We start from the raw sequence: 18,159 nt of genomic DNA on the forward strand, positions 1-18,159 counted from the left end.
ACTGTGTAGCTATTAGCTTTCTAACTTATCACCCATTCTGACTCAGTTAATGTTGACAATCAATAAGGAGTTAGCTAACGCAGTCTAAGGCTTTTCTCTCATTCCTGTGATCCTGGTCCAGGCAGAATTCCCCTCCCCAGGGATGATCATGCATTAATGTCGCAATAACTTTCTGTTCAGCTATATGAGAAAGAGAAGATAAGGCTCTTCATAACCTATGTTCTTTATTCTCTGGCAGGAACTTCAGAAAATGTCAGGATGTGGAGGAAAAAACCTAATCAATAAAAGGAAATGAAAGAATGCCAGGGTACCCTGAGTGAATCTTCCTGGGCGACTGCCTTGATGTTGGATACTTCCAAGGGTCACCCAGGGTTCCACAAAAGTGGCCATGGAGGTTCTGTGGATGTTTTCCAAACTACCCCCCGACCCAGAAAAAAAGGAAGCTATAGATGGACAGAGGATAAATGACACATTTTTGGTTGAGATTTTAGTAACAATGTTTTCAGGTTAGATTCTTTACAATAAACAGAAGTTTAGGATGACAGATATGTCTTCAATTGGTGACAAGGGGAATAATAAATTCTCCCCCCAAAATGCAGTTTGCTAGATGATGGTTTATAAAAAACAGAGTATCTCTGAATGTGACAGAAAATCATAGAATGAGATTTTAACAGGACAACTTAGGAAATGTCCGGAATTTTTCCTGATTGGGTTTTCTTTCCTTTTTTGGTTTTAATTTTTAAAAAAATTATAAAAAATTTTAATTGAAGTGTAATTGATTTGGAAGAAGGGGGTGACAGAGGATGAGATGGCTGGATGGCATCACCAATTCAATGGACATGAGTTTGAACAAACTCTGGGAGATGGTGAAGGACAGGGGAAGCCTGGCGTGCCGCAGTCCATGGGGTCGCAAAGAGTCAGACACGACAGAGTGACTGAACAACAACACTCCCTCAAAACCCTATCTTACCACTTCCACATGTGTTAAAATTGTTAGCATCTATGGTGTTCCTTGTGCCTGCCTGTAAGATACTCCTTCAAAGGTGCCATTTGTCTTAGCATCCTCAGCTCATGGAGCTGAGAGAGGCAATGTTAAGCTGAACTGGACTGGAAGAAAGACAGTCAAATCTAGAAACTGGGAAACCAAAATACTCTGAAGACGAAAAACTATAGGAAACCCACACCATCCCCCGGATCACCTGAATCCTGATGACGTTACTTCCTGGAAAGTGATGTGGGTTTTGCAACCTCTCTGCTGTTTGCTTCAGTCAACGCAGATCAGGGCTCTCACTCCAGCCAAGGTCTGCTCTGTGTCTTCCTTGGCGCTCTTTCTTTGAAGATGAACTGCTTCTTCTGCCCCTCCCTATATGGACTCCTTCAGCTTAAGCCAATGAAGGAAAAGGAGCCTTCACTGAAGATGCTGAGTTCACATTTTTTCATTTGGTACCAATGCACTCCAGGCAGTTTATAATCCAGCAAGACACCTCGGCAACTGGCTGAACTTCCTTCTTTCGACCAGTACTCTGCTCTAATAGAACATGCAGACATGGGCATACACATCCCTAGCCTTTCTAAATTTTCTAGTCCTCCTGTCTTGAGAATTTTACCTTTCTGCTAAGTGTGATTTCAGAATTCCAGCTATAATATTGCCAGCAAAGAGGCACAATCCACCATTACAACCAAAATGATTAGGAAGATAGCTGGAATATTAAAGTGAAATCATGTACAAAGCAGTCACCAACAATGTGTTTTACCACTTGGAGATGCCTAAGTCTCTCCCTGGCAAATGTGGCATTCATTAGTTATGCCTGGTTATTCCTAGCAAAGAGCAAGTTCATTACAAGTTAGCAAATTTCAATTTTACAGCAGGTGTGTTATTCAGAGATTTTTTAAAATAAATTGCTCATATGAGGATAAGCCATATAATTTTATTTTTCTGTTTGGTATAGTAATGAGATACCAAGAGTACGTAGACCGAAAAGTGACAATTTTCATCTACTGAGGTAAGATAATGATTTTCAGACAATCTAATATGATATAAACATGTAATTTTGCATGTATGGCTTATGAATCTTGCTTCAGTCATCACATGAGCCCAGAGGGTAATTCTTTCTTTTCTTCATTACTCATTATGTGACCTTGGCAATGATAACTCTTTTGTTTCTGCCTTTCTAGATCTATAAAGTGGGCTCAATAGTGTGGACTGGAGATAATCACTATATAATCAATGATTCCTCACAACACATTGTCAGATATAAAAGGCTTAGGACACGCAGATGTATTATTTTGGAGGATTGTGAGAATTTAAGGTCAATTGATCCTTGGTTTGTTATGATCCTCTACCTTTTCAGTTAAAAAAAAAAAAGAAAACTTTTTTTGCTGGAGAAGCTCAGAATTGCCCTTAGAAGCTCAGAATTAATCTAAGTCTAATGATCATTTAAGAAATGATGGACACTGTCTTATTTCTCTGCTCTTATTTCCCCTTCCTGATGATTTCATAGAGTCTCATTTCTTAATATCCTTAACTTTATTCCTGTGCATTTGTTTTTAAAACACTTCAAATGCTCTACTCTGGAACGGTGAGATATGAACAAATAATGAACAAAGAGCGTCTACCTTTGTCATCAACATAATAAACATGATCCAGGCTTATTCAGGTTTTCTAAAAGACAGATAAGCTGGAGAGCTATAGAAAATGCATTTGACCCTTTCACACAGTCCTGAATATAACCAGATTCTTTCTAGAAACCGGAAAGCCAGTCCTTGTCCAGAGAAGACTTGTGCCGGACTGTGCTGGGTATCGCTGAATTTTCCTTGTGTGTGTGTGTGCTCAGTCATTTCAGTTGTGTCCAGCTCTTTTCGGTCGCATGGACTATAGCCCTCCAGGTTCCTCTGTGGGATTTTCCAGGCAAAAACCCTGGAGTGGGTTGCCATGCCCTCCTCCAGGGGCTCATTCCAACCCAGGGATCAAACCTGAATCTCCTGTATTGGCAGGCAGGTTCTTTACCACTGAGCCACTGGAGAAGCCACATTAGAGTCCTGGCAACTCTTTGTATTGGGGGGCTGGACAGGGGGCCATCCTTTGCTTTGTAGGATTTTTAGCAGCATCCCCAACCTCCACCCAGTAGATGCTATCACAACAACCAAAAAGGTCTCCAGACTTTCCCAGTGTCCTGTGAGGACTACTGCTTTAGGGGCTTCCCTCTCTCCGACTCCAGGGGGCCAGAATATTCTAATATTCTAGAAGGATTCCTAACAGCACACCAGGGACCCAGAATGTACCAGGAAGATTCCTAATAGCAAAGCAGAAAGGGTAGCACTTCGAAACTGCAGCCCATTTATACCAGTACCATTTTTTTTTTTTTTTTATAGCATTCACCACCGTTCCTTGAGATTCACTTGGCAACAGCAAAGTCCATGCAGAGAAAGACCAAACGGGCCATGGGGAACAAATTAATCTGCAAACAAATTCTCAAAGAGGGAAAAAGGAAAGCAAAACCATTTTGGAAAAATCCCACGCAATGAGTCAATTCCAATTTCTTTGAGCTTCAAGAGTACACCTCCTCACCTAATTTTCTCTTCTGGGCTAAAGGTTCATATACCATGAAGCACAGGATATCTTTGGGGAGAGGGACAAGGCCACCCTGGTGATTTTTCCGTCTTAAACCCTCCCGTCCCCCCAACAGAGAGACTCAAGGGGCGTATGTGATCCAACCTCCTTAATCACCAGATGTTTGCAATCATCAGAAAGACGTCTTGGGCTGTAACCATTTCTCTGTTCTCCAGCATTCAGTCTCAAAGAGAATTTCCATAACAACATGTGACATGTAGAATGCTTAAAGGCACCAACCATGACAAGACAAATTACACTCATTTTTCAAGACTCTGCAAGGTGCTATACTGCAAGTGGGCGGGCTGCATGCTGGGCGGTTTCGGAGAGGCGGTCAAGGCGGGCATGCACTCCATCGCACGCAGGGATTGGGGCTGGGGCGGGCGTGCTGGGGCGGGAGGCCCGCCCGCGGTGGGGGGCTCCCCACTTACCCGCCATAGGCCGGGATCGGGGGCGGGGGCGCCGCGGCCCGGAAGGTGTTGTACACGGTGCGTCCACGGCCACGCAGGTGCGCCCCTCGGTAGGCGGCCGCCGCCGTGGCGGCTGGATACGGGAAGCCGGGCACTGTGGGCGAGAGAAGAGAACGCAAGGTTCAGATCGCGCCTGCCTTTGGGAGAACTGTCCCCCCTCAACACACACACCCAGGACCCTGTTCCCCAGAGGCCGGACACCCGCACCCTTCCTTCTAGGAGTCAGACTTCTAAAGGCAGGCTGGAGGGAGGAGACCAAGGTTCGATTCCACAGAGGATGGGCTAACTCAGTGATCCCTGGGACCAAGATCTAGGACAAACATTCACAAAGGATTCTTACTAACAGGGGAAATGCTCACCACATAAACTTAACTTTTTAAAAAGGTAGACTGCAAGATGGATGTGTACTGGGTTCTCACACCTGCCTATCATCTATTAACAGGCATACCTGGCCAATATAGGTATTGTGCATGATACCTATGTGGATGAGCATGCAATATGCATAGGTGTATATGGACACATACACAAGTAAGTATGTGTACATGTGTAAGTGATTATGTATAATGAAGTGAAATTTACTCAGTTGTGTCTGGCTCTTTGTGACCCCGTGGACTATTCAGTCCATGGAATTCTCCAGGCCAGAATACTGGAGTGGGTAGCCGTTCCCTTCTCCAGACGATCTTCCCAAGCCAGGGATCAAACTCAGGTCTCCTGCATGGCAGGCGGATTCTTTACCAGCTGAGCCACAAGGAAAGCCCGATTATGTATAATGTGTATATAAAATATTTGTGGGTGTTAGTGTGCATATCACATGTATGTGTGCATGTGTGTGGGAATATGTATACATGTCTACTTATATATGCGTGTATATGTATATAATTAGACATACAAATACATACATACTTCAATGTGTTTGTAGGTGCCTGTGAGGCTAAACTTCAGGAGAAAATGTTACTTGTCTACTCATAGCTTTTCTCCATTCTGTTTTACTTTTTTCCCCGTATTTTCCTTTAGGATCCTAGGGTTGCTTCTTGTTCAGTTGATAACTCATGTCTGACTCTTTTGTGACCCCATGGACTGTAGCCTGCCAGGCTCCTCTGTCCATGCGGCTGCCCACGCAAGTATACTGGAATAGTTGCCATTTCCTTCTGCAGGGGATCTTCCCGACTAAGGGATTGAACCCGAGTCTCCTGAAGCTCTTGCATTGGCAGGTGGATTCTTTACTGCTGAGCCACGGGGGGAGCCTTTATAAGCTTATATTGCTGGTTAAAATGTTTTAATTGAAATACACTGCACCTACAGACAAGAGTATGCATCAGACATGTACAGACACCTCAGGCTCCTATGGACAAATCACTACTAAGATCCCATCAGCCCCCTATCTATTTACACAGCTTGTAAAACCATTTATACAACAACCATAACTATAGAGAAGTGTGAGGACTCAATTCTGAAAGAGAAAGTGTGGGCAGGGTTATCTTCCCAGGGGTGGTGGTGCGGAAATTCTGAGCCAAGTGACTTGGTCAAGGGTCAGGAGGGAAAGTAAACCTGATGCTTGAGACCCATGATAATTAACACAGCTTCCTCTGCCTGAGATGTCCTTCCTCCTAGGATGTCTGCAAATCCTAATGCATGAAGTCCATGAAACCCTGAGGACATTACCCCACCTTGCTGCTTTTTCTCGTCACCATGCTGGTCATGCCTGTCCCATCTCACTCTCAGTAGGCACTGTTACCCACAGTGAATCCCATGGAGGGGATGCTCTTTTAGGAAAATACATTTGGAAAGCCACTGTCCCAGGAGATCTATTAATATATTATAGGCTCAGAAAGTCCTAAGGTAATGGAAGTGTGTGCATGCATGCCAAGTCGCTTCAGCTGTGTCCGATTCTTTTCAACTCTAGCCCGCCAGGCTCCTCTGTCCATGGGACTTCTCAGGCAGGAATACTGGAGTAGTTGCCATTTCCTTCTACGGGGGGCACTTCCCAACCCAAGGATCAAACCCACATCTCTTATGTCTCCTATATTGGCAGGCGGGTTCTTTCCCACTAGCACCACCTGGGAAACCCAAGGGAAGTGTATTAACACCATTAATGCAGCAACCCCAGACTTCATTTCTCCAGGAACTCTAGTTCAAAGAATACCCAGCCTCTCATGGGTACTGGTCTGGAGAAGAAAAATCACTCATTTATTATGTTTACCTCTTCTATTCATCAGCCAGCTTCTTGAGGGCCCCCATCGTATCCCATTCATCCTTGCATTTCCCCGTGCATACCCCCCATGTCAGCAGAAGCCCCCTGATTTTGTCCACATTAGGTTCTAGATATTGGACAGTTGATTCTGGATGACTTGAAGACCAGTGAATGAAGCCCTGGGATGTGGTCCAAATGACTGACGGACTATCCATTCTCTCCTTGTTGCTTTCTCTCCTCTCACCCTGTCTGCCTAACAGGAGCTTGAAGTTAGAGAGGGAGACAGGTGGAATGAACAAGAACCAGGATGGGTTTCCTTATGTCCACAGCCCTGTCTCCCCTGTTCCGTCTCTCTTGGATTTTAGACAGTATTGGTAGCAATGTGCAAGGCTGGGAAGGACCCAGCTTCTCTTGGTGTGATAGGAAGATAAAGGCTCAGAGAGGCCTCAGCCCAGGAGGCTCTTTCCCAGAGACACATTCATGCTGCCCTCTCCCAGAGTATGTATTTTGCTGAATTCCTTACCTCTCACAGGGTGTTTTGTGTCATATTATTTTAAAGTTGCCTCTGCCTACATCCAAACAGCCTTCCTCCCTGCCATCATGTTCGAGAGTGGAAGCCCTCCACATAGAGAATAGAAAAGACAGGTGGTTGCCAGGGGGAAGGGATTCAGAAAGGGATGGACAAGGAGGTAGGGTTAGGAGATGTAAGGTTTTATATACAGAATGAATAAACTCCAAGATCCTACTGTATAGCACGGGGAACTATATTCAGTATCCTGTGATAAGTCAAAATGGAAAAAAAGAATATCAGAAAACAGACTCTATAGGACTCCAATTACTTTAGACCATGAAATTTTTTGCACCTTGTTTTATGTCCCTGGATATGTTCCAGTGTCTCCTAGTTTATAGTCTATGGGAACTTGAATAGAGTTTGTATCCTGCTGTTGGGTGAAAATTGTATAAATCTTCATTATGTTGAATTGGTTCATGGTGCTTTTCAGGTATACTGTATCCTTCTACTCTTTTGTCTATTCATTCTCTCAATTTTTGAGTTTGATATGGAAACTCCAACTAAAAATATTAATTTATCTACTTTTAAAAATAATCGTAACATAGAGTGGAACTATATGGAATTTTGTTCTGTATTTTCCAAGTCTCTTGTAATTGTGTTATCATGTTTTCATAGTTAAAAAAAATATAAAAGAGAAAAAAATATCTGTAAAATATATGAAAAAGAATATGTGTGTAACTGAATAACTTTGCTGCACAGCATAAATTACCACAATATTGTAAATCAACACTTCAATCAAAAGAAAAAATGAAGGAGTAGAAGGCCCTCCTTCCATCAGCTCCCCTTACTCCCAGAGTTCTTGGACAGTAGGTTTGTAGCTGCATGTCGGTGGCAGGAGGCTGGGAGGGAAGGAAGTGGGATTTCCCACAGCAGTTATTCCCGATCCGATATTCATGGGATTGCACAGACTGGACTATAACTCTTGACCTGGAAGTTGAAGACAGACTAATTACCTCTGGAATTCTTCGTGTGCTCTTGACTAGCCAACAGCCAGCCTGTTTCTTGGATTCGACCATATCCTTCTCTGATGATGCTAGGATGGTAGGACCAGGCCAGAATGACCTTATCTTTCTATCTATGTCCTTTAGGTCCCAGAAGACCATCCAGGTTATTTCTTAACCTTTTAAAAAAAACTGTCAGTCAAGACAAATCATATAGCAGGACTTAACTCTCAGCTTAACAGTCCCTCAGCATCCATGTTTCTTAGCTGGTGTTTCAGCTATGCTCAGTCGCTCAGTTGAGTGTGACTCTGTGTGACCCCGTGGACTGTAGCCCTCCAGGCTCCTCTGTCCATGGGATTCTCCAGGCAAGAATACTGGAGTGGGCTGACATTCCCTCCTCCAGGGGATCTTCCCGACCCAGAGACAGAACCGGCGTCTGTTGCCTCTCTTGCACTGGCAGGTGGATTCTTTACCACTGTGCCACCTGGGAAGCCCAACTACTATTCTTGAAATTGCAAAGAGGTAATCAACCTCAATGGGGAAAGTGGGGCAATCCTAATATCCTAAAAGGCCAAGAGCTGTGAGATAGGAGATGTTGGCTTCAACACTGGGGAGAAAAGGAGTGAGTGGGCCTTTGATTCCAATGCGATCTTGCCACAGTTCAAATATTAAGTTTGTGGAGCAACACCCTGGATTTTGAAATAAAGCAAATGAAAAATTCACAATCTGGCAGAGCAGCTGGTTGCCTGTGTGAGGAAATGCGGTAATTATGCTGACCCATTCATTATCGTTGGCTGCGGCACGGAGTGAGCCAGACAAGATCCCTCTCAGCGACAAGCAGGTTTTACAATAATTCTTGGAGGATTTAGATGTTGAGATAGAACATGAAACAGAAGCTCGGCAGTAGAGCGAGGGGAATGCAAGCTGCTAGAAGGGGAACGCCAGGATGCCGCTGTGTACCCCCTTGGCTGCAGGGAGAAAATAGCCTTCTCAATGCAGGATAAGGGATTTTCAGGTCTTTGAGATTCTGGTTGTCAAAGGAACAAGGAAAGGACTGCACATCAACTTCCTGGGAGGCCAAGTGCCCTCCAGGTAAGATAAGGAGCCACCTGATGCGAAGAGCTGACTCAGTGGAAAAGATCCTGATGCAGGGAAAAGTTGAAGGCAAAAGGAGAAAGGGGTGGCAGAGGGTGAAATGGTTGGACGGCATCACCAACTCAATGGACGTGCTGTCACTGTTCAGTGGCTCAGTCATGTCTGACTCTTTGCAACCCCATGGACTGCAGCACGCCAGGCTTCCCTGTACTTCACCATCTCCTGGAGCTTGCTCAAACTCATGTCCATTGAGTCAGTGATGCCATCCAACCATCTCATCCTCTGTCGTCCCCTTCTCCTCCTGCCTTCAATCTTTCCCAGCATCCAGGCCTTTTCTAATGAATCAGTTCTTCGCATCAGGTGGCCAAAGTGTTGGAGCTTCAGCTTCAGCATCAGTCCTTTCAATGAATATTCAGGAATGAATTTGAGCAAACTCCAGGAGACAGTGAAGGACAGGGGAATCTGCAGTCCATGGGGTTGCAAGAAGTCGGACATGCCTTAGCGACTGAACCACCACAACAAATTGTAACAGGGGCTTCCTGTTACAGGAGCAGGCATGGAAGTCTCCCAGATAGATGGATGTCTGCTCAGCTATCCTTCTTGTTGCCGTCGAGAGCTGGCCAAGGGGTCTCTTCATGAAGTCTCTAGTTAATCACTGTCGTTGATGAATATTCCCTTCTCCTCTCCTCTTCTCTCCCTCCCTCCCTCATTCCTGAAACCAAACAGGACCCAGTGGGGCTCCTGGGCACAAAAGCCTTTCTGTGTTCCCCGTTCCTTGATTACAGGAAATCGGCTTCATTCAGCCTCCAAGACTTTCCCTGAGTTCCAACAGGCAGGTTCAAACAGTTGCTAATTAGGGAAGGGAGGGGATGCAGAGGCAAAGCAGCAGCAGCCAAGAAACAACGGTGCAGCCTTGCGGGGTAGGGTCTTGGCTCCTCCTTAAGGGATACACATAATAATATCCTTGAGTTGTTTTGCAGATTCTGAAACCCCCACCAGGTGGGAGAAGTTAACTGCATGCTGCCCACCAGCACACACACCCCAGACCAGTTGGTGATGCCGACTTGCACTTGATTCACCACCAACCAATCAGAAGAATGTCCAGGAGCTAGTCATGCTTTCCTCCTCTTTGAACCATTACCACAAAACTCCTCACCACTTCCTCCAGGTCAGGACACACTGTTTTGAAGGCAGCAAGCCCGCTGAGGCCCCCTTCGCCTGACAAAGCAATAAAGCTATTCTTTTCTATTTCATCCAAAACAAGGTACACAGAATGGATTAGGCATCCATTCCTTCCTCCCTCCCTTTTATTTTGTAATCTGAAGAAGCCTACCCCAAATCTTCCTGGGTGTGCTAGCAATCAAGTAACTTGGATCACAGATGTGAAGGAAAAAAAATACTCTCACCATAGCTAAAACGCAAGCTCCATGCGGGCAGTGTTTTTCATCTGTTCTGCTCTTTGATTTAGGAAATAGCCTAGCACAGCAAGGTATCAGCTACCTAATACCATGCCTGGACATGCTTTGATGATGAACCCGTGTTAGTCTCCTTTAAAAGGACCATAACCCTGTCCTTTATAAAAAGCACGCTGCCCAAGATCTGCAAAAACACAGTGTGCAAATGAGATCTCCATCATCTTTATGAAAACTGCTATACCCGTACTCAGAAGATGCTATCCTGACCCAAAAATAGCAACCAGACTTGGAATATGTGTGATTCTGATGAAAAGGGAGATGATGTGAGTAAATGCTCTCCACTGGGAATTATTGCCCACCCTCATTCACTTAAATTCACCTTTATTGCTGCACAGCATTAGGGTTTGGAGATTGGTTTCTTGTTCTCAGAGAAGTTGAGCTCAAACTCCCCCCACCCCAGACAGGTGGTACCCATCTGGTCAGTAAAAGGTATTTGGTCACGTTCCTCTTTGCACACAGCCCCACATGGAGCTCCCTAGCAACCCAGCAAATCTCAGTCTTTATGCAATGAATGTGTGCAACAAGGAACACTGGAAAATAGCAATCCTTATAATCCCTACCTTGCCTGACTGACAGCTGTGCCTTCTGTGTTTCTTCCCGTCTCCGCGAGAGGACATTCCCCCCCAACCCCGCCCATGGCTGGTTCAGGACAGTGTGGCTCTCTTGTCTTGCAACTAAGACAAATGGTCAAATTCAAGGGCAAAAACCACAACTGTTTGTCAAGCTTCCTTTAGACTCTGGTGGGATGGCAGGAGCTGATCTATTTATTTGTACTTGCCTGCTGGGTCTGCTGGCTTAAAGAGCATGGTTAACTGCATATGTGAAGCGTATACTTAGGTGATTAGGATATAGGTTAAACAAAACCAAAATGGCTTTATCCTTGAACCATGTAAAAAGAATGTAATATGCTGTGCTAAGTTGCTCTTCTGTGCCTGACTCTTTGTGACTCCATGAACTGCCGCCCACCAGGCTCCTCTCTGTCCATGGGCCTTCCCAGGCAAGAATACTGGAATGGGTTGCCATTTCCTCCTTCAGGGGATCTTCCAGACCCAGGGATCGAACTCAAATCCTGTGTTTCCTGCACTGCAAGCAGATTCTCTTACCTGCTGACCATCAGACTTTCCTATATGTTGCCTATAGCCTAAAATAGACAGGATTGCTCACTCTCAAGGCTCTCATCTTTAAGGGTGTAACACTTTTCCATTCATATGGAGATAAAAAGTTGCAAAACAGAGAATAACATTTGTCTTGTTGGAGGTTTACAGGAATATAGTGATCTATGTGGAGAGTTACAAGAACAAAGGATTCTGACATCAAGAAGCTTTTAACAACCGACCAAGCGCCTCCCTCACCTTACCTTTAAAAATGCTGTGCTGAAGCCCTTCAGAGAATTCGGGGTCTTTTGAGTCACCCCTCTCCTTGCATCGCCCTGCAGGCCAATAAACCTTTCCTGCCCCCAAACTCTGACATTTAGGTATTGTTTGGTCTCACTGTGCTTTGGTCACATGAACTTGGGTTTGGTAACAAGAAGACATCTTAATTATGTGTTTACATTGCAGCATGACTTGTCTCTTTTGCTCAAAGTTATGTCTCTTATCAATACCCCAATTCAGGAGTTTGGACGCAGGAAGTGGGCAATACATGTGTAATAAATCCAATGCAAAAGGCCAAGGGTAAACACACAATGTCCTCTCCACTACCGAAAATGAGTAAATCGATGCTAATAAAAGTCATTCACCGTCACCCTGTCCAATACTTGTAAATGTCTCTTTGTTAATTAAAGAACAATGTTTGAAAGAAAAGACACCAAATTAGAGGCATTTCTGAACCCCAATGCTGGAGTTTGATTTTTTTTTTCTAGTTGAACTTCAAGTTAATAAGCATGTAAACAGACCATCAATGGCAAACAATGGAAAGTATTCAGGCTGCTTCGTGGGTACCAAATAAATCCTTAGTTCTTGGCGTGAGGGAGACAAGGGAGGGGGAAAAAAAGCACAGGTTCATTATACTGGAAACGTTCCCTCTTTAACCTGCTCCAGCATGAATCAAAGTGAAAAATCTGGTATCACTGCAATGAAAATTGGATTTAGCTCATAAGCTAAAAATGAGTTTCTCTCCAAGAAAACAGGGCCTGAGCTTCTGGAGCAAATGCCAATTGCACATCTTGTTGACACCTCGACATCCGCAGCCCACCCACTCCCAACCTTCAGCTAGATTTATATCCAGAGCGGAGAGGGATGAGGTTAGCAGAGCAACCATCGCGACTCTCAGGAATAGGGAGTTCTCCATCGCTGAACTCAATGAAATGGAAACTTCAGGGACGTAACCAGAGGCATGCTGTGATGTGCTCAAGTATCAAGGCAAATCAACATTTTTAAACGGAAGATGTGTGGGTGTTTCAACCAGACAAATGGGCCATTTACCAAAGTGTCAACTGCTTATTGCCTGTCTCCCCCGCAAGACAGAGGCTCCCACCTCCCACCTCAGAGGAGCTCGGAGTTCAATGTATTTACAGTGACGAACGCGTGATCCCTTCCCTCTGTCTCTTTTACGAATGTGGTGCTTACCGTCGAAAATAAACACAAATGAGATCATCTCAGCAAGCCCGGAAATCCCAAGAGAAGGAACACAACAAAACCAGTGGAAAATACTTGAGGGTTATAAACTGCATATTAAAGTTTTAGAGCTCTGGGAGAGATGGAAGAACAGCAGATGCAAAACCCGACAGGGGGGCAGACTCTGCATCAAAACCATAAAAATATACAACTGCTTTAACGGGCAATTATTCTTTGCATTTGTGCATGGGTTTGAATTTGCATGAGGTTGCCAGATGCCCTGAAAAGGTGTGCTGTTTAGGATGGATGGGGGTGGGGGAAGCTCTCTCTTTGTTCTTCCTCTTCTTTGCTTCATGAATGCCACCTTTCCCCTCCCCAACCCCTGAAATGTTTTAAGACAGAAATGTTCATGCTCATTTGGGGGTTGAATTGTTCCGCGGGTAATTTACGGTAGGAAATATTCACTTACACAATTCTGGGGGTACAGATGCAGTTTCAACAGCAGGTTCACGGTTCTGCAGGATTCCCCTCGAGGGAACTCCCGTTCCATGAGCTGGACCATAAATTAAGAAGTGGCATAATAGGTAACATACCGAGGTGAAATAAACAACCAGCGATAGCTCAATTTCACAGGCAGAGCACTGTGTGATAAACATCACAATGCATCGTCCAAAAAAGCCCACATAAAAACCTGATGACTTTTTTTCCACATGGCAAAAAAAATGTTTGGGCAATTTGCAGGACAGATCTCAAAGAAAGATACATCAAATTGGTTTGTAACACAGAATGTACACACAGTGAGGTCACTGTCTTTAAACAAGACTAAATGGAAAACCTAATATGATGGACCATATTTGGTTCTAGGTCAAAATAAAAACGGAAAGGCTTTCAATTTTGTCAAAATTCAGTAATTTCCAGGTTTAGGAGTAAGAAGGCAGTCTTGCATTCAGGCAGTCATTGACAAAAAGACCAAAATGGCCACTTAATTTGTTGGACTCTCTGGTTTTCATACGCACGTCTATTCATCCCTGAAAGTCACATTTGGGATCGGCTCTTGTTTCATTTTAAAATGCATGTTGATATTAAACACTGCTGTTTAGAAGTGAATAAATCTACGTTTTGGACAAACAGTTTCTTACAGGACATCCTCATTTGAAATGCATTGAATAGGAAAACAAAAATTTCTAATTAATGTACAAGTCTAATCACCATTCTCCACATGGAAGAGTAATTTTTCACTGTTCATTTGCTTGGTTTAATCTCAAAACTGACATAACAGAAACGCAATGTCCTATAAATCTCCGCTCATTTGTTTCTTTAATATTCATATTCCATTGAACTGCAGCTGCTTGTTGGTGCAGTCTATTACAACTTGCAAAAGTGTCGATAAAAATATTATGAAAGGCAAGATGTGTTTCTTGCCGGCTGCACGTGCCATTTATTTGGAGAAAGACAATAAATGGCTCGAGGATGCCCCCCCCCACCCCCGCCTGCTGTTTGGTGGGTGATTAGTGATTAATTACCTGGCAGCAAATTGACATGGCACAAGGAAATTGACACAGCCCTGATTAATTAACTTTTTATGGGCGGCAGTTACTCACAAAACATTGCGCACCATAATTGAATCTCTTTACATAACGTCATGGTACAAAAGTTTTAGTCAAATCCAAATTAGCCAGAAGTTTCTAAGCCGTTACAGGTCTGAGGAGGATGTGTGGAAAGAACTGGCAAGAACTTGGAGAGAGATGTACATTTTTGAAAGGAAAAAAAAAAAATGATGGGGATATTGTGCTTGATTGCCAAAGATGAATTTATTGACCCAAATCTTCACTGTCTGAGACTGACAGACCTCATTTCCTCCAGCCTCCTCTGACCACTGCATCTCAGTGATAAAGAATCTCGCTTTTGTCCAGTCTCTAAACGTCGACTCCCTAATCTAATTCTTGGATCCAACATCACCTCCTCCTTCAAAGGTTTTTCCTCCCAATTTTACCCCACATTTCTTGATACCGCCACTGCCACCACCACACCACTCCTTTCTCCCTCTTCACCTACCATCTCGTTTCTACCATTTCATATGATTGCACTCTCCTTATCGAGCTCTCTCTTGGCTGTCCTGAGGACTTTCTCTTTGTCCAGACTGTGTCTCCAGTACCCAGAGGATGACCTGGCCCCAGGCACACGCTGAGATGTTTACTGATTATATCGTCAGATAAACTCAGAATGCCATAGTGGTTCTGTTACGGAGGAAAGATGAGTGACAGTCCTTGACCCTGTGAGAGTTGCTGCTTCAGAAGGATGTCTATTTTAAGAGAAATTTAATGAGGACATCAGTGATGACAGACTCTGGACCTCACGTGTCTCAAAGTTCAGGCAGTGATAACTGGAAACGTTAAAAGTGGTGATTACAGTTGGCATAATTCCATCCTCTCGGACTCCATGATCAGAATAGATGAGATTTTACTGTATGATGAAACAGCTACTAGTCACTAACACTTGCTAATGGCCAGACCCACAGATGAACTCACAAAACTCTTCACAGAACCACACAAATCAGGTCTTAACTGTAATCTTCACTTTCCTGGGGAGGAAAGGTGGACAGAGAGCAGCTCAGAAACTCTCCAGTGATCTGAACCCAGACCACCTGACACCAGACCCTGACATCTTATTGCAGGAGGCGCTGGAACAAAGGCATCCTCTGTCAGTTTTAGGCAAAAACTTTCCACTTCCACTTTCTCCATGTGCAGCTCGCATGTGTGCGTGCTAAGTCACTTCAGTCGTGCCTGACTCTGCAGCCCCATGGACTGTAGCCCGCCAGGCTCCTCTGCCCATGGGATTTCCCAGGCAAGAATACTGGAGTGGATTGCTTTACCCTCCTCCAGAAGATCTTCCCCACCCAGGGACTGAACCCATGTCTCCTGCACCTCCTGCACTGGCGGGCAGGATCTTTACCACTAGCGCCACCTGGGAAGCCCCCCTAAGCTGCTTCCAGGTTGTCAGTTTTCACTTCTCTCCTATTGTCTGGATAAGCTGCTCCATCACCTCCCTTAATCCATAACAGATCCAAGAGAACCAGCCCTGACTCATCATGGGCTGAATTAATTTGCAGGGGGATCTGTCTACAAGCCTCCCTGAGACCTTGCTGCAGGCCAGGACATGGAAAAGTGGGGAGCAGCTGACATTTCTTCCATTCTATATTTATGTTTGGGCTTCCCTCATAGCTCAGTTGGTAAAGAATCTGCCTGCAATGCAGGAGACCCTGGTTTGATCCCTGGGTCAGGAAGATCCACTGGAGAAGGGATAGGCTACCCACTCCAGTATTCTTGGGCTTCCCTTGTGACTCAGCTGGTAAAGAATCCACCTGCAATGCAGAAGACCTGGGTTTGATCCCTAGGTTGGGAAGATCCCCTGGAGAAGGGAAAGGCTTCCCACTCCAGTATTCTGGCCTGGAGAATTCCATGGACTGTACCATCCATGGGGTCACAAAGAGTCAGACACGACTGAGCGACTCACTTTCTCGAATGTCACTTGACTCACAGCTTGGTTAGAAATAGACTCTTCCTTGGAAAGAAATGAATCATCTAGGTAAAAAAATATACATTAAAGCATGTAATGCTGATACAGGGCTGCACTCTGAGCAGTGAGTTTGGTGTTCCCAAAGCAGACATTTTTCTGAACTTAAGAAATTTAAGAAGTCTCAACAAACCTCCCCACAACCCCACAATGCTCACACACCTGAATACTCTTTCAACACTTAGGATTTTGAATGAGGACTGCAGCCTTGGATATTATCTGATTACCCCCTGATTCCTGCTTACCCCCTGAAGTTAGGGGCTGGTCGTCTCTTTTCTCCCAGGTTACAAATGGGCAGATTAATCCAACAGATATGTGTGGAGGGCCAAGGCTGCTAAAATGTGCAGTGAGAAGCTTTTCCTGTGCTAAAGACCTTTTTGTGTTCCATCTACTTATATGTACTGACATCAGCCCCCTGGGCAGGGTTTCTGTAACATTTCATTCAGTGAAAAAAACAAAACAAAACAAGAATGCATCTCCATCTTGGAGTGTTTGACTCAGCAGGACCTCAGAAGGCATCTGCAAAAGTGCTTTCTGTCCTTAGAAGTAACCTGGGGAGACAAAGACCTGAGATGCTGAAACCTACTGTAACTGGGAGGAAGGGATTTACCAGCATCTATTCCTCTGACAAAACCTGTATTGGTGTCAATGTAGTTTTTGCAGGCAGCCGTGGAAGGAAAAAAAAAAGGCTAATAATTTGTATAAATAATTACTTTATCGAGTGCATACATACAGTAAAGTTTCAATTGTTAAATCATTCATGATCTAGCTAACAGCTGGCTGGAACAGCAAGCTCAGTGAATTGCCTCTCCAGGTAGGAAGCGGGGCAAGTGAGATAAATGAGCTCCCTTATGCTGGGCTGAATTTCCCATGGTTCTTTGGGGCTGCTGCCACGCCATGAACGCGAGGCCTTAGGTGGGGGTTGATGGGGACTCGTGAGATGGAAACGCGACGCAAAAGCATCGTTCATTTCACTGCCAGCCATCACTGTGATGTCAAACCCCATGTGATGTTGAGAACCAGCTCCAGACTTGAAAACTGAGTCCTGATCCTCTGGGCTACGTCCCCAAACAAATCCAGAGGTTTACAGGTGCTTTCTGGACCTGGGATCACCTGTCTGATTTCCCAGCTGGAGACCTCCCCAACACGCCCACCTAGACCAGATCGAAGGAGGACCATTCAGACATGGTCCAGTTGTCCAGGCACTAGCCTAACATAAACCTTCCAAGCCAGCTTTGTTGGTGAACTTTCAAAAGCACCTGGAAAAGATCGCATCTAAGAACGAAAAGGAACGAAGAGTCATTTGTTTGAGGAGCTACAATGCCTCAAGCAGCCTGAAAACTTTTAAAACAAGGATGTCACTTAATGCTCACAGGTAAGCAGGTATTTGGGCTTCCCCAGTGGCTCAGCAGTAAAGAATCCACCTGCAAGGCAGGAGACACAGAAGACACGGTTTTGGAGACACAAGTTCGATCTTTGGGTCGGGAAGATGCCCTGGAGGAGGAATTGGCAACCCACTCCAGTATTCTTGTCTGGAGAATCCCACGGGCTGAGGAGCCTGAAGGGTTACAGTCCATGGGGTCGAAGTGGCTTAGCACACATGCAGCGCCGAGTTCTCCAGGAGCAATAGAAGAGCTCTTGGCAGGCCACTGCTTTACATGAATGAAAACATGATTTA

At 44.7% G+C, this 18,159-nt stretch overlaps 1 protein-coding gene across 9 annotated transcripts in view; it reads right to left on the reverse strand.

Moving 5' to 3' along the window:
- Positions 1 to 18,159, reverse strand: part of RBFOX1 (RNA binding fox-1 homolog 1) — a 411,330-nt gene that overhangs the window by 65,151 nt on the left and 328,020 nt on the right. For all 9 annotated transcript variants that reach the window (XM_055409444.2, XM_055409440.2, XM_055409443.2 and 6 more), the window contains one exon: positions 4,042 to 4,174. In XM_055409444.2, the coding sequence (XP_055265419.1) occupies positions 4,042 to 4,174 (133 nt within the window). The remainder of the gene's footprint in view (positions 1 to 4,041; positions 4,175 to 18,159) is intronic.

This window comes from Moschus berezovskii, chromosome 27 (genome assembly GCF_049115385.1).
Source record: "Moschus berezovskii isolate FMDL1 chromosome 27, NW_MosBer_1.0, whole genome shotgun sequence".
Classification (NCBI taxonomy): Eukaryota; Metazoa; Chordata; class Mammalia; order Artiodactyla; family Moschidae; genus Moschus; species Moschus berezovskii.